Source organism: Lynx canadensis, chromosome B3 (genome assembly GCF_007474595.2).
Source record: "Lynx canadensis isolate LIC74 chromosome B3, mLynCan4.pri.v2, whole genome shotgun sequence".
Lineage (NCBI taxonomy): Eukaryota > Metazoa > Chordata > Mammalia > Carnivora > Felidae > Lynx > Lynx canadensis.
The window spans coordinates 97,427,936-97,442,096 of NC_044308.2; the positions used below are offsets into that span (position 1 = coordinate 97,427,936).

Genomic DNA, 14,161 nt, shown 5'->3' on the forward strand with positions numbered 1-14,161 from the left:
AGTAATGGAACATTTTACTGTATTGCAGTTTAAAAATTTTTTTTTTCAACGTTTATTTATTTTTGGGACAGAGAGAGACAGAGCATGAACGGGGGAGGGGCAGAGAGAGAGGGAGACACAGAATCGGAAACAGGCTCCAGGCTCGGAGCCATCAGCCCAGAGCCTGACGCGGGGCTCGAACTCCCGGACCGCGAGATCGTGACCTGGCTGAAGTCGGACGCTTAACCGACTGCGCCACCCAGGCGCCCCTGTATTGCAGTTTTAGAAGAAAAAATTTTAAAGCAACAAGATGTCACAAAACTCTCTCTTGCTGGCTTTGATGAATTAAGCTGCTATACTGGAGAGGACCACATGGCAAAGAACTGAGGGTAGCCTTCGGCCAACAGGCAGCAAGGACTGAGGCCCCAAGTCTAATAGTTCTGGAGGAACTGAATCTTGCCAACCACTGAATGAGCTTGGAAGCAAATCTCGCCCAAATGACCTTTGAGATGAGAGACTGAGAGGCCCTGAAGCTGAGGACCCAGCTACGCCTACCTGAATTCCTGACCCACAGAAAACGTGAGTTAGTAAGTGTGTGCTGTTTTAAACCTCTAAGTTTTGGGGTAATTTGTCACACAGCAATAAATAACTAATACACTATCTATCCCCCAATTTCCACAGTGTCTTTCTCTTGTACTCCTTGCTCCAGCACAGTGATCTTATGATAGACTAAAGCCTGTAAAGCTATACAGATCTGGCCCAGATCCTGTACAGATAGCATTTCAGTGTATTTCCGACTAAATTCATTAATGAATGACAGCTTAATATTCTAAGGGAATAAATTCTAAGGGGTCAAATTCTAAGGGAAAAGAGAACAGTTTATTGATCAATTGCTCATATTTTCAAAATGTCAGAGACGAACTGAACAAAATTCATTATTTTCTCTCCACCCTTGCCCTTGTTCACCACTAATCCAAAAGCAAAGTTAAAGTCTCGTAAAAGTCGAGGTGTCTGGGTGGCTCGGTCAGTAGCGCATGTGACTCTTATCCTTGGGTCTTGATTTGAAGTTCCTCCATGTTGGATACAGAGCCCACTTAAAAAAAATTAATTAATTTAAGAAAAAGTCTCATAAGGGGCGCCTGGGTGGTTCAGTAGGTTAAGCGTTGGACTTCGCTCTCAGGTCATGATCTCACCACGGTTTGTGAGTTCAAGCCCCACACTGGGCTCTCTGATACCGCGTGGAGCCTTCTTCGGATCCTCTGTCCCCTTCTCTCTCTGCCCCTCCCCTGCTTTTCCTCTGTCTCTCTCAAAAATGAATAAACATTAAAAAAATTTTTTTAAGTTTCATAAAACTCATTATTCCAAAACCAAAAACTTTCCACATACAGCAAGAGCGATCAAAGCCTGGTACAAAAAAAGTACATTCTATCCAGCAGGTATTTAAATATGTCTGTAAAAAACATTGTATTCTAAAAGACAACAACAACAAACAGATTTAGTGAGGAAAATCTTAACAAGAGTGCATTCTGTAGGGACTAGAAAACATGATTATGGACAGGAAACCTGACTATCGGAAAAGTTCCAAAGGAAATGTTCAAGGGGGTTGGAGGAGGAAGACCTAGGAAAAGATCTAGTAACATGCTTCAAATTTAAAATTTAGCCACTTCTTAACTCTCTAGGAATTGTCACTCAGGAGTAATGCCTAATCCAAAATTTAGAAAGGGGAGGGCTCACAATTTTCTCAAAACTGTAGGTTGATAACTACGGACACGCATGTGGGCTTTCCCAGGTTGCTCAACTGACGACTCGGTAACTACGTGTAGTCGCTCTATTATTCCCATTTTGCGGAGGCAGAGACTAGGCGGGACGCGTGGGGGGAGGGGTGGAGAGGGGAGGGAGACGGATACCGAGAGGCGCTCAAGTCACAATGCCAAAAAACCGCTGCTGCGACACAGCCGCTTCTCCGGCTCCTTGTGGCACTTTGCAGGAGGAGACCGTGTCCCACCGGGGAGTAACGTTTCGATTCCACGCGAACGTCGGGAAATCGAAGTCCTCGAAGCCTGTAAGACCCTGCCAGATAGATTTCACTCCAGACTTTTTCAAGGGTCTCTGTAATTTAAGGCCAAGCCTACGATCGGCGCGCGGCGCGTCCCTCTGCCCGGCGCGGTCGCCTGACCCTGGCCCTCCTGGTCCTTCCCGTAAACTGCCCCCAGGGAGACTCACCCCCGGAGCAGCAAGCCACGCAGCTTGAAGGCAGTTACTGCCCGGTTCCTCAGCCGCTCAGGCGCCATGTTCGCGTTTTGGCGCCACGGCCGCTGCCCCGCCCCTGCCCCGCCCCTTCCCGGGATCGCCCCGCCCCCGCGCGGCCGCCTCCCAGGCTTGGGTGCCGCAAGCCCAGCCTGGGCCCCAGCCCCCGAGCCGAGAGCTCGGCGCCCCCGTCCTGGCGCGTCGCAGCCCGTGACCCTGTAGGCTAAAAGAAGAGACGACCCCGCACGCTTTTGTTGCCCAGAGACTGAAAGGAGAAAGCGTCCTTTCCTGGTGTCTGGTTGGTAGTGTGCTTCCCTCCCCCACGCGCGGTATTGACCTACCGTCACATCGCTGCCCTCATCGCTGTCATCTTCCGGGACTCCCATCCGGCTCATCCCAGACCCGGGAGCCCTGTGTACTCCTGCTCTCTACTTCACACGGGTTCTGGAAACATTATAGGGTTTTCCCCAACATTCACTCGAAGCTGCTACAAAAATCACCACCATTGCCACCCACCCCGCTTTGTATTAGAGAACTTCCTTTGTTCCATGCAATGTCATAAGCATGAAGTATATTAACTGTCGTATTGCTCCTAAACCGAATGAGCTGTGTGCTATTTTTTCAACACCCTCATTTTACAGATGAGAAAACTGAGACGCAAAAATGGGAGATGCTTCCCTCAAGATGAAACCTTCACTAAGTGGTGATGCCAGGATATGAACTTAGTCTGATTCCAGCAAGCGAATTTGCCACACTTTAAAACCACTTGTTTCGGGGCGCCTGGGTGGCTCAGTCGGTTAAGCGGCCGACTTCAGCTCAGGTCACGATCTCACGGTCCGTGAGTTTGAGCCCCGCGTCGGGCCCTAGGCTGATGGCTCAGAGCCTGGAGCCTGCTTCCGATTCTGTGTCTCTCTCTCTCTGCCCCTCCCCCGTTCATGCTCTGTCTCTCTCTGTCTCAAAATAAATAAACGTTAAAAAAAAAAAAAAAACACTTGTTTCAGTGAGTTGAACAAAACCATAGAGTGCTTATAAGTGAACACGCAGCCTTATAAAACACGAGAACAATTTCTGAGTACTGATATATAGTGACTTCCAACGTACATGATTTACTTCTTTAAAGGTATAGTAAAGGAGGGGCGCCCGGGTGGCTCAGTCGGTTAAGTGGCCCACTTTGGTTCAGGTCATGATCTCACAGTTTGTGAGCTTGAGCCTCACGTGGAGCTCTGTGCTGACAGCTCAGAGCCTGGAGCCTGTTTCAGATTCTGTGTTTCTCTCTCTCTGACTCTCCCCTGTTCACACTCTGTGTGTGTCTCTCTCTCAAAAATAAACATTAAAAAAAATTTAAGTATGGTAAAAGGAGAGAAAATAAGAATATATACATGTATATGTATTTACTTGGGTTTGTATTTTAAAACTCTTGAATGTTACACTAGACACTGAAAAAAATGGTTAACTGTAAAGGAAAGGAGGGTATAGGATAGAATGAGACTTTCTTTTTGGTAAGACTTTCAACTGTAGACCCATTTATATGTCTTACATATTTAAAAAAATATAAAGGAAACACGTAAACTTAAAATTGAAAGCACACCCAAATCAATACACTTAACTGTGCATTAAATTGGAAATATAACATCTTGGAGAACACTGGTTATTAAGCACAGTTTCCTGTATATTTTCAATAAAATATATTCTGAAGGCAAAAAAAAAATTGCAAAGAAAAATTGAGCTCTTATGTAAGAAGGGAGAAGAAATAAAAATAGATAAACATACAGTCTGATTCTCATTATTTGAGGTAGTTATGTTGCATAAAGTCACCACCAACACTGAATTAGCAAATAGTTAATCATTGCTACCAGAGGGAATATAAAGCCTCTGGTCATATTTTCATCAATGGTTAGGTACATAACCTTGTTTGATGGATGCTTCCATTTCAAGACACTTTTAATACATATTATTGATGCATTGACATTGAACTCAAGACCAACAGCACTATTATTCATGCCTGAAGGAAACTTATCTAACACATGTATTAGCCGCTCAGGCGCCATGTTGTGCCTTGAAACACCAGAACGCACTTTAGCACTATGCTTGGAGGCCATTTTAAACAGCAAAATCACCAACAAAAATCACAAAGATGCAGAAAATGTAGCACTAAATATACCTCGAAAAAGACACCTGTTTATATGTGAGAGATGAAAAAAGAAACCAAAGTGTCGTCTTGTTCAGTCTCAGCCACAAACGTGTGTGATGGGCAATGAAAATTTTGCACTGCTCTGTGCATGTCTTCGAATGACTGTGAAAGCCCCCAGTATGATTTAGGAGTTACAAATAAATTTTATCAATTAGGTAAATTCACAAATATGAAATGTACAAATAATGATGACTGTATCTGCTTAACCACTAGATAGATAAACAGAAAACAAATGGTTACCTATGGGTAGTAAAGTGGAGGGAATAGGGATATAAAATGTTAAAAACATCAGATAAGAGTTTTAGGGAACAGATATTTGTTCGGTCCCAAAGTGTTACCCTACAGGTTACTAGCTAATAATACAAAGGATAGAACTTACCTTTTACAATGGATCATTCAGAGGTTACCACTTTAACCAAGTATCACACTTAGCATCATTAATAGTGGGCTACTTTGAAGTTTTGTTATTGTTATAATGCAGCATGACATATACAGTGTTACCTATGAAGCATGCTTGCCAAAAAGGTTAAGCTAAATTTAATCAAACCTAGATCTAATTTCTGGCTTAAGGAAATACAGAGAGGGAACTAAGCCAAATTACACCATGAGGACAATCAGACAAATCCAGAATGTGGGACAATCTAAAAGCCAACTGGCCTATTCTGTTAGTGTCAATGGAGGAAAACAGATGAAAGCAACCATTCAGATTGTGGATAGCCCCCCAGTGATTTTTGCTTCTGGGTGTTCATAACTTATATACTTGCCTCCCACACTGAAGAGGACTGACCCATAACACTAAAAGGATATTGTAGAAAGGACAGCTTATAGCTTCCAAAACCAGGTCATAAAAGATATTGCTATTTCCATCTTGCTTTCTCTTGGGTCACTAGCTCTTGGGGAAGCCAACTGCCCTCAAGAGCCTTTATGAAAAGTCCACGTGTTAAGATATCAAGGTCTCCTGCCACAGCCAGCACCAATTTGCTAACCATATCTCCTTCACCTGGCTACCTCATAAAGTCCTGATACTTCAGTGAACAACTCTATGCTGATGACTCCAAAATCCGTATTTCTTATTCCTCTCTGCTTTAAAACCAACTCAATATGCCCGCACGTGAACTCACCATTATCCCTTTCAAATCTGTTCCTCTTCTCTTGTTCACCACCCGAATTCATTACCTTTTCATCCACTGACCAAGCTAGAAAACTAGGCAGCATCCTTTCCTCCCTCCTCTGCTTCATCCCCCATAAACCAATCAGCCACCAAATCCCTTGAGTTCTACTTTTTTTTTTTTTTTAAGTAATCTCTACACCCAACATGGGGCTTAAACTCACAGATCTCACTCTGATATCAAGAGTTGTATACTCCGCCAACTGAGACAGCCAGGCACCCCAGGTTATACTTTTTAAGTATTTCTCAAACCTGTCCACCTGTATCTCCGTGAGGCCTCATTCAGGACACCAGCCTCTCTAGCCAGCAGCGCCTGACCTGCCAACTGGTCTCTTTGTCTCCAATCTTGCCATCAGAATAAACTTTCTAAAAATAATTATTTCACTTCCCAAGTTAAAACACATCAAACTCTTGATGTTAGGATAAAATGAACAGGACATCTTTCTTTCTCCTCTCATGTTCCATCTTCCAGGAACACTTCTCTCCCTCTTCCCCTCTGTTTGCCTGAACAACTTCTGCTCATCCTTCAGCTTCTAGCTTAGACTGTATGTTCTCTCAGGAATCTTCCCTGACTCTCCCAAACCTGAGTTAGTGGCTTTCCTATGCACCTCCAAGGTGCCCTTGACTTTGGCTATCATCACACTTTCTACATAGTATGATAGTTGTCTGTTTGCTGCTCTATAGCCCCCACTGGACTTTAAGGTCCAGAAAGACAAGTGGGACATTTCAAAAATACAATATCAATATTACTAGCAATAAGAAAATGATAGAGTGAGGACTTTTAGAAACTATTTTTTTTTACATACATTGCACATATGGGAAGAGTGCTATTCAATGAGTTTTGATGAATGCGTAAACCCATGTAACCATGATCCCAACCAAGATATAGAACATCTCCATCACCCCAGAATGTTTCCTTATACTCCTTTTTACAAATCCCCTCTCCTTACCCGCAAACACCCACTTTCCTGCTTTCTATTGACATAGATTAGTTTCGTATATCTTAAACTTCATGGAGATGAAATCACATAACATATTTTTTTGTGTCTTGCTTCTTTCTTTCCCTCCAGATTTATGAGGAATTACTGACAAATAAAAACTGTACATATTTAAGGTGTACAACGTGATGTTTTGATATATGCATACATTGTGAAATGATCATCACAATCAAGTTAATTAACATATCCATCACCTCACATAGTTACCATTTTATGTGTGTGGTGAGAATGGTTAAGACCTACTCTCTTAGCAGATTTCAAGTATGTATTACATTATTATTATCTTTAGTCACAATGCTGTATATTAGGTCTCCAGAGTCTATTCGTCTAACTGAAAATTTGTACCCTTGACCAACATCCCCTCTTTTCCCACACCCCTTAGCTACTGGTAACCACATTCTACTCTCTGTCTCTATAAATTAGATATTTTTAGGTTCCACATATAAGTGAGATTATGCAATACTTGTCTTTCTGTATCTGGCTTATTTAAATTAGTATAACGTTCTCCAGGGTCACCCTTATTGTTACAGTGCAGGATTTCCTTCTTTTTTTTAAAGCTGAAATATATTCCATTGTATATATATTTATATATCACAGTTTTTTTATCCATTCATCCATTGACAGACACTTAACACTGTTCACATATCTCAGCTATCGTCTAATACTGCTGCAATGAGTGCAAGAGAGCAGATATAGCTCTTCAAGATAGTGATTTCATTTCCTGTGGGTAGAAGTGAGACTGTTGGATCATAAGGTAGTTCTATTTTTAATTTTCTGAAGCACATACATATACTGTTTTCCATTATAGCTATACCAATTTGCATTCCCAAAAGCAGTGCACAAGGGTTTCCATTTCTCCACATCCTCGTCAGCACTTATCTTTTGATGTTTTGAAAACAGCCAACCTATTAGATATGAGGTGATGTCTCATTACATTTTGATCTGCATTTCCCTGATTCGTGATACTGAGCACCATTTCATATACCTGATGGCTATTTGTATGTCTTCTTTGGAAAAACGTTTATTAAGGTCCTTTGCCCATTTTATAATAGGTTTTTTTTTGTTTCTTGCTCATTTTTGCTATTGAGTTGTATGAATTCCTCACAGATTTTGCATATTAACCTTTATATTGGGTATATAATTCGCAAATGTTTTCTCCTATTCTGTAGGTTGCCTTTTCATCTTGCTGATTGTTTCCTTTATTGTGTACAATCTTTTTAGTTTGATGCAGTCCTCCTTGTTTATTTTTGCTTTTTCTGCCTGTGCTTCTGGTGTCATCTCCAAAAAATCACTGCCAAGACCAATGTCAGAGAGCTTTTCCTCTATTTTTTTCCCTAGGTATTTATGGTTCGGGGTTGTGTGTTTAAGTTTAATCCATTTTGAGTTGATTTTTGTATATGGTGTAAGTTATGGGTCTACTTTGATTCTTCTGTATGTGCTGTTCAGTTTTCCCAACACTGTTTGTTGAAGAGATATACTTTCCCCATTGTATATCCTTGGCTCCTTTGTCATAAATTAATTAGCCATATATGCATGGGTTTATTTCCAACCTCTATTTTGTTCCATTGATCTACATATCTATTTTTATGCTAATACCATATTGTTTTCATTACTATAGCTTTGTAATATAGTTTGAAATCAGGAAGATATACTTTTTTATAGTTATCAGATCGGCAAAAAATTAATAAGGTAGATGATATCAAGGATTAAAAGCAATTGGACTTGTTATCTGCTGCTGATGGGCATATAGACTGTTACAATTACTTTAGAAAGCAAATTAGTATTAACCAATAAAGTTGAAAAAATAGCTACTTTGTTACAAAGAAAGAGTTGAATAGTTCTGACAGATACTTTGTGGTGCACAAACCCTAGAATATTTACTAATAGCCTTGTTGTTATAGTAAAAATGAGGACGAACTTAGGTGACCTTCAACAGTACAAAGGACAAATATATTCTGAAATGTTCATACCATAAAATGTGATAACAATGGAAAAACAGAATTACACCCCTACACACATGAAGTAGCCTCAGGCGTATTTTGGGTGAATAAAACCAAACCATAGAACAATATATACAGCATGATTCCATTTATACAAAGTTCAAAAAATAATCTATGTGGTAAACTATAAAGAAAAGCTAGGGAATAAGTAATGTGAAATTCAGCCTAGTGATTATGCTGGGGTGGTGGGGGCAAGGGGCTGAGAGGAAGAGACAGCAAAGGGGTTATCTTCTTCTTCTTCTTCTTCTTCTTCTTCTTCTTCTTCTTCTTATTCTTTCTTTCTTTTTTTGAAAGAAAGTGGTGAATACAGAGATGCTCATTTTTGTCATTTTTTTTTTTGCTTTAAAATATTGTTTGCCGTTCTTCATTATTAAATACAAGCCATTAAAAATTGCAACAGCTCTGAAGGGAAGTTGGGTCTTGTTCATGCCTTTTTGTTGTCCAATATTGATGGGGTTAGTTAGACAAGGAAAGATGCTCTTAGACCCAAGTTTGGGAGTTTGGGAGAGGAGTTTGGAAGCCTGAGTTCATCTAAATAATAGAGAAGAATTTAGCATTCCTTGGGGACAATCTTGGAGGGAAAGAATGTAGAGAGGAGTCAGCAAAAGGTTCTGAGGCTGGGGACTAAGAGAAGGCCAGGGCAAAGGTGATCAAGTCTCTCTTCTTTTTTTTTATTTTTTGAAGGTGGGAGAGGGACAGAGAGAGAGGGAGAGAGACACAGGACTTGACCCACAAACTGTGAGATCATGACCTGAACCAAAATCAAGGGTCAGTCACTTAATTGACTGAGCCACCCAGGCACCCCAATTCTCTCTTTTTCTTTTTCTTTGAAATATTTATTTAAATTATTTTATTTCATAGATAATCACAATACCCCCCCCCCCCCAAAAGCAGCATTACTTTGAAGAGTTACCAAAATTTAGGAAGAAACAAAGTTCTTATTTATTTATTTATTTATTTATTTATTTATTTATTTATATTTTTAAATATATATCCAAGTTAGTTAGCATAGTGCAATAATGATTTCAGGAGTAGATTCCAGTGATTTTTCCCCTATGTATAACATCCAGTGCTCATCCCAACAAGTGTCTTCTTTAATGTTCCTTACCCATTTAGCTCATCCCCCACCCACAACCCCTCCAGCAACCCTCAGTTTGTTCTCTATATTTAAGAGTCTTTTATGTTTTGTCCCCTTCCCTGTTTTTATATTATTTTTGCTTCCTTTCCCTTATGTTCATCTATTTTATGTCTTAAATTCCATATATGAATGAAGTCATATGATATTTCTCTTTCTCCGACTAATTTCACTTAGGATAATGCCCTCTAGTTCCATCCACATAGTTGCAAGTGGCAAGATTTCATTCTTTTTGATTGCCAAATAATACTCCATTGTGTGTGTGTATACATACATATATATATATACACATACATATATACACATATATAGTATTTATATGTATATATATGTACAAATTGTATATATACATATATACACAAATACATACATACACACATACATATACATATATATGTATACATATACATCCATACATACATATAGACATACACACACACACAAATATATATATACCACATATTCTTTATCCATTCATCCATCGATGGACAGTTGGGCTCTTTCCATACTTTGGCTATTGTCAATAGCACTGCTATAAACATTGGGGTGCATGTACCCCTTTGAAACAGCACTCCTGTATCCTTTGGATAAATACCTAGTAGTGCAGTTGCTGGGTTGTGAGGTAGTTCTATTTTTAACTTTTTGAGGACCCTCCATACTGTTTTCCAGGGTGGCTGCACCAGTTTGCATTCCCACCAGCAGTGTAAAAGAGATCCTCTTTCTCCGTATCCTTGCCAACATCTGTTGTTGCCTGAGTTGTTCATTTTAGCTATTCTGACAGGTGTGAGGTGATATCTCCCTGTGGTTTTGATTTGCACTTCCCTGATGATGAGTGATATTGAGCATCTTTTCATGTGTCTATTGGCCATCTGGATGTCTTCTTTGGAGAAGTGTCTATTCATGTCTTTGACCATTTCTTCACTGGATTATTTGTTTTTTGGGTGTCGAGTTTGAGAAGCTCTTTATAGATTTTGGATACTAACCCTTTAGCTGATATGTCATTTGCAAATATCTTCTCCCATTCCGTCGGTTGCCTTTTAGTTTTGCTGATTGTTTCCTTCTCTGTGCAGAAGGTTTTTATCTTGATGAGGTCCTAATAGTTCATGTTTGCTTTTGTTTCCCTTGTCTCTGGAGACAGGTCAAGTAAGAAGTTGCTGCGGCGGGGGTCAAGAGGTTTTTGCCTGCTTTCTCCTCTAGAATTTTGATGGCATCCTGTCTTACATTTAGGTCTTTCATCCATTTGATGTAATCCATTTTATTTTTGTGTATGGTGTAAGAAAGTGGTCCAAATTTGGTTTCTCTGCATGTCGCTGTCCAGTTTTTGCCAACACCATTTGCTGAAGAGACTGTCTTTATTCCATTGGATACTCTTCCCTCCAAGACCCTCTTCTTGACCAAATTCTAGGCAAGTTCTCCTGAGCACTATTCTCAGCTAAGCTTCAACCTTGGCCGATGGAAACTGCTTACTCTCTGCAGAAATGATTTCATTCCCCACCCCCACATACATACACTTAGAGACTTAACACTAGCATAGTTTCTAATAGCTCAAGGCCATACCACCTAGAATGACCCAGGACCCCTTAGAGTGCCTTCTGGGGGGGGGGGGATAGCTCAAGGCTGTCAGGAGATTTTGTTTGTTCCAGCCCCAAAGCTGGTGATAGGCAGACAGATCCCCTCATAAAAGCCCCCTCTTGGAGCAGTTACTTTGGAAAGTTTGTGATTATAAATACTTTCTCTGCCTTTAAGATGTAAACCTACCACCCAAAAAATGTTTCTCTGAAGACCAGAGAGCTGTCTTTTTGAAATGCAAACATTCAGGGAGATAACTGTCCCTCTCAATCCCAGTTCCTGAGTGGGGAAAATAAAGGCTTATCTTTGGTGGGTGTCTTGCTTTAACTTGCACCAAGATAGAAGTTTGTTTTCTTCTCTGGGTAGGCTCCAATTAACAAGCCCAGAATGGCTTAGTCACATGGCTTAGCACTTAGCACTCCATGCCTTCCCTTAGCAAACCCAAGCCCTTCAAAAGTCTCCTGCCTTCTGTTTCCACAAGTTGATTTCAGGTCACACTGGACCCTCTTCCTTATTGCAGTAGTTTACTACTGGGGGGAAAATAATCTATCTTCACCTCTGTAACTAGTGTCTGACTTCATCTTTGACAAAGGCTACAATGATGGCGTGGCTAGTGGAGTTTTAGAAACAAGGGTATACGATGTTCCATTTGAAATGATTTCTTTCGGGGCGCCTGGGTGGCGCAGTCGGTTGGGCGTCCGACTCAGCAGGTCACGATCTCGCGGTCCGTGAGTTCGAGCCCCGCGTCGGGCCTCTGGGCTGATGGCTCGGAGCCTGGAGCCTGTTTCCGATTCTGTGTCTCCCTCTCTCTCTGCCCCTTGCCCGTTCATGCTCTGTCTCTCTCTGTCCCAAAAATAAATAAACGTTGAAAAAAAAAAAATGAAATGATTTCTTTCTATGCTATAAACCCCATCATTTTTTTACTTTTACCTTTTATGTCAGTAAAATTTAGTAGAAATGCAAATGACTTTGTATTGCTCTTGAAATGACTTTTAAGAGTGGGCTTTTATCTTATTTAAGTTTTTTTGAAGGAGATGGGTTTACGCATGTTCTTACTTTTTAAGAGTAGGCCTTTTCAAGAAAATAAGGCAGCGCTTCTGATTTTCATGTCTGGAGTGATTGCGTAGAGAAGAGATGTAGCATGCTCCAGCGAAGAAGATTCATGTATCTGTGAGTGGAATTATTCTGGTAGCAGTAGGAGTTTTTAAAGCCAGAAGTGACTATGAGATTATAATCCTTGTAAGAATTCATGGAAATCCTCGAGAGGGCTTTGGAATTCCGCTGCCGGTGGAAAGAGGGTTGCTGGGACAAAGACCACCAGTAGGCATGTGGGTAATATGGTAATAACAACAAGCTACTACTGCTAACACCATTTACTGAGGGCCTACTTTACACCAGACCTGTGCGATGTGCCGTCCATCTTGCTGTCTTCAGTCCTGACTTCCCTGTTTGCCCCACAAGCCAAAGTAAATGTTCTAATAATTAAGTTATATTGTTTACTCCCTGCTTAACACCCTTTGGGCCTTAAAGTTGAGACTCCTTAGCATCAGCAAGGCTGTGTGATCGCCTGTCCCACCTTTATCCTTGGCTAGTCTCTACTCTCTAGAAGTATTCTAGTCATCCTCAACTATTTACACAACTTGTAAGAAAATGCAAGTGTCTCTCTTTGTGCACTCCCTTCATCAATAGATCGCAAATTTCCTTCCCATTTTTCTGCTGTATTTTGTCCACGTTTCTACTATACCACTTCTCCTCCCACACGGCATTCATTTCTTTATGTATCTTTCCCTCTGATTGGATTTTGAAGCCCCTGTGGTAGAACTATGTCTTATTCATCTTAAAATTCACTTTGTCTTTTTGCTCATTTAATCCACAAATATTTATTTAGTACCTACTTGGTATCAGGGTCTGGGGAGTCAGTAATAATAAGATGCCTTCAGAGTTTCCCATCTAATAGAACCTGAGAACCAACTATCTACATTAAGCAGGTACTTAATGTGTACTGAATAAATGAATAAGTGAATGGAACTTGCTCTGAGTAATGGGCATTCACAAGTTCTTCAAGCGCATTTATAGACACTGGTAGAATTATCATCTTCCCTCCTGACTGTAGTTTTACTTCGGTAGCATCATTTACTAACAAGGGTTAGCCAGCTTTGTCTGTAGGAGGTCAGACAGTAAATATTTTCAGCAGTATGGACTATATGCTCTTTGTTGCAACTGCTCAACTCAGGCTACTCAACCCTGCAATTATGGTATAAAAACAGCCATAGTCAACACTTAAATGAATTAGGGTGCCTGTGTGCCAATAAAACTTTATGTACAAATGATGAAATTTGAATTCTTATCATCTTCACAAGTCACAAAATGGCATTCTTCTTTTGATTTTTCTCAACCATTTTGTTTGTTTGTTTATTTATTTAGAGTGCATGAGAGCGGGGAAGGGACAGAGAGAGAAAGGAAGAGAGAATCCCAAGCAGGCTCCATGCTGTCAATGATGAGCCCAAGGCCAGGCTCAAACTCACCAATTGGGAAATCATGACGCGAGCCCAAATCAAGTGTCCCAGGCTTAACTGACTGAGCCACCCAGGCACCCCTTTTTTCCAACCATTTAAAAATGTAAGACCATGGGAATGCAAGCTGGTGCAGCCACTCTGGAAAACAGCATGGAGGGTCCTCAAAAAAACTAAAAGTAGAACTACACTAGGACCCAGCAATTGCACTACTAGGTATTCATTCAAGGGATACAGGTGTGCTGTTTTGAAGGGACACATGCACCCCCATGTTTATGGCAGCACTATCAACAATAGCCAAAGTATGGAAAGAGCCCAAATGTCCATCGATGGATGAATGGATAAAGGAGATGTGGTATAC

General features: G+C 40.7%; 1 protein-coding gene across 1 annotated transcript in view; it reads right to left on the reverse strand.

The window, feature by feature from the left end:
• The window catches only part of POLE2 (DNA polymerase epsilon 2, accessory subunit), a 31,727-nt gene extending 29,456 nt beyond the window's left edge, over positions 1-2,271 (reverse strand). The window contains exon 1 of the mRNA XM_030319039.1: positions 2,203-2,271. Within this exon, the coding sequence (XP_030174899.1) occupies positions 2,203-2,270 (68 nt within the window). The 5' untranslated portion in view covers position 2,271. The remainder of the gene's footprint in view (positions 1-2,202) is intronic.
• Between the last annotated feature and the right edge of the window lie 11,890 nt (positions 2,272-14,161).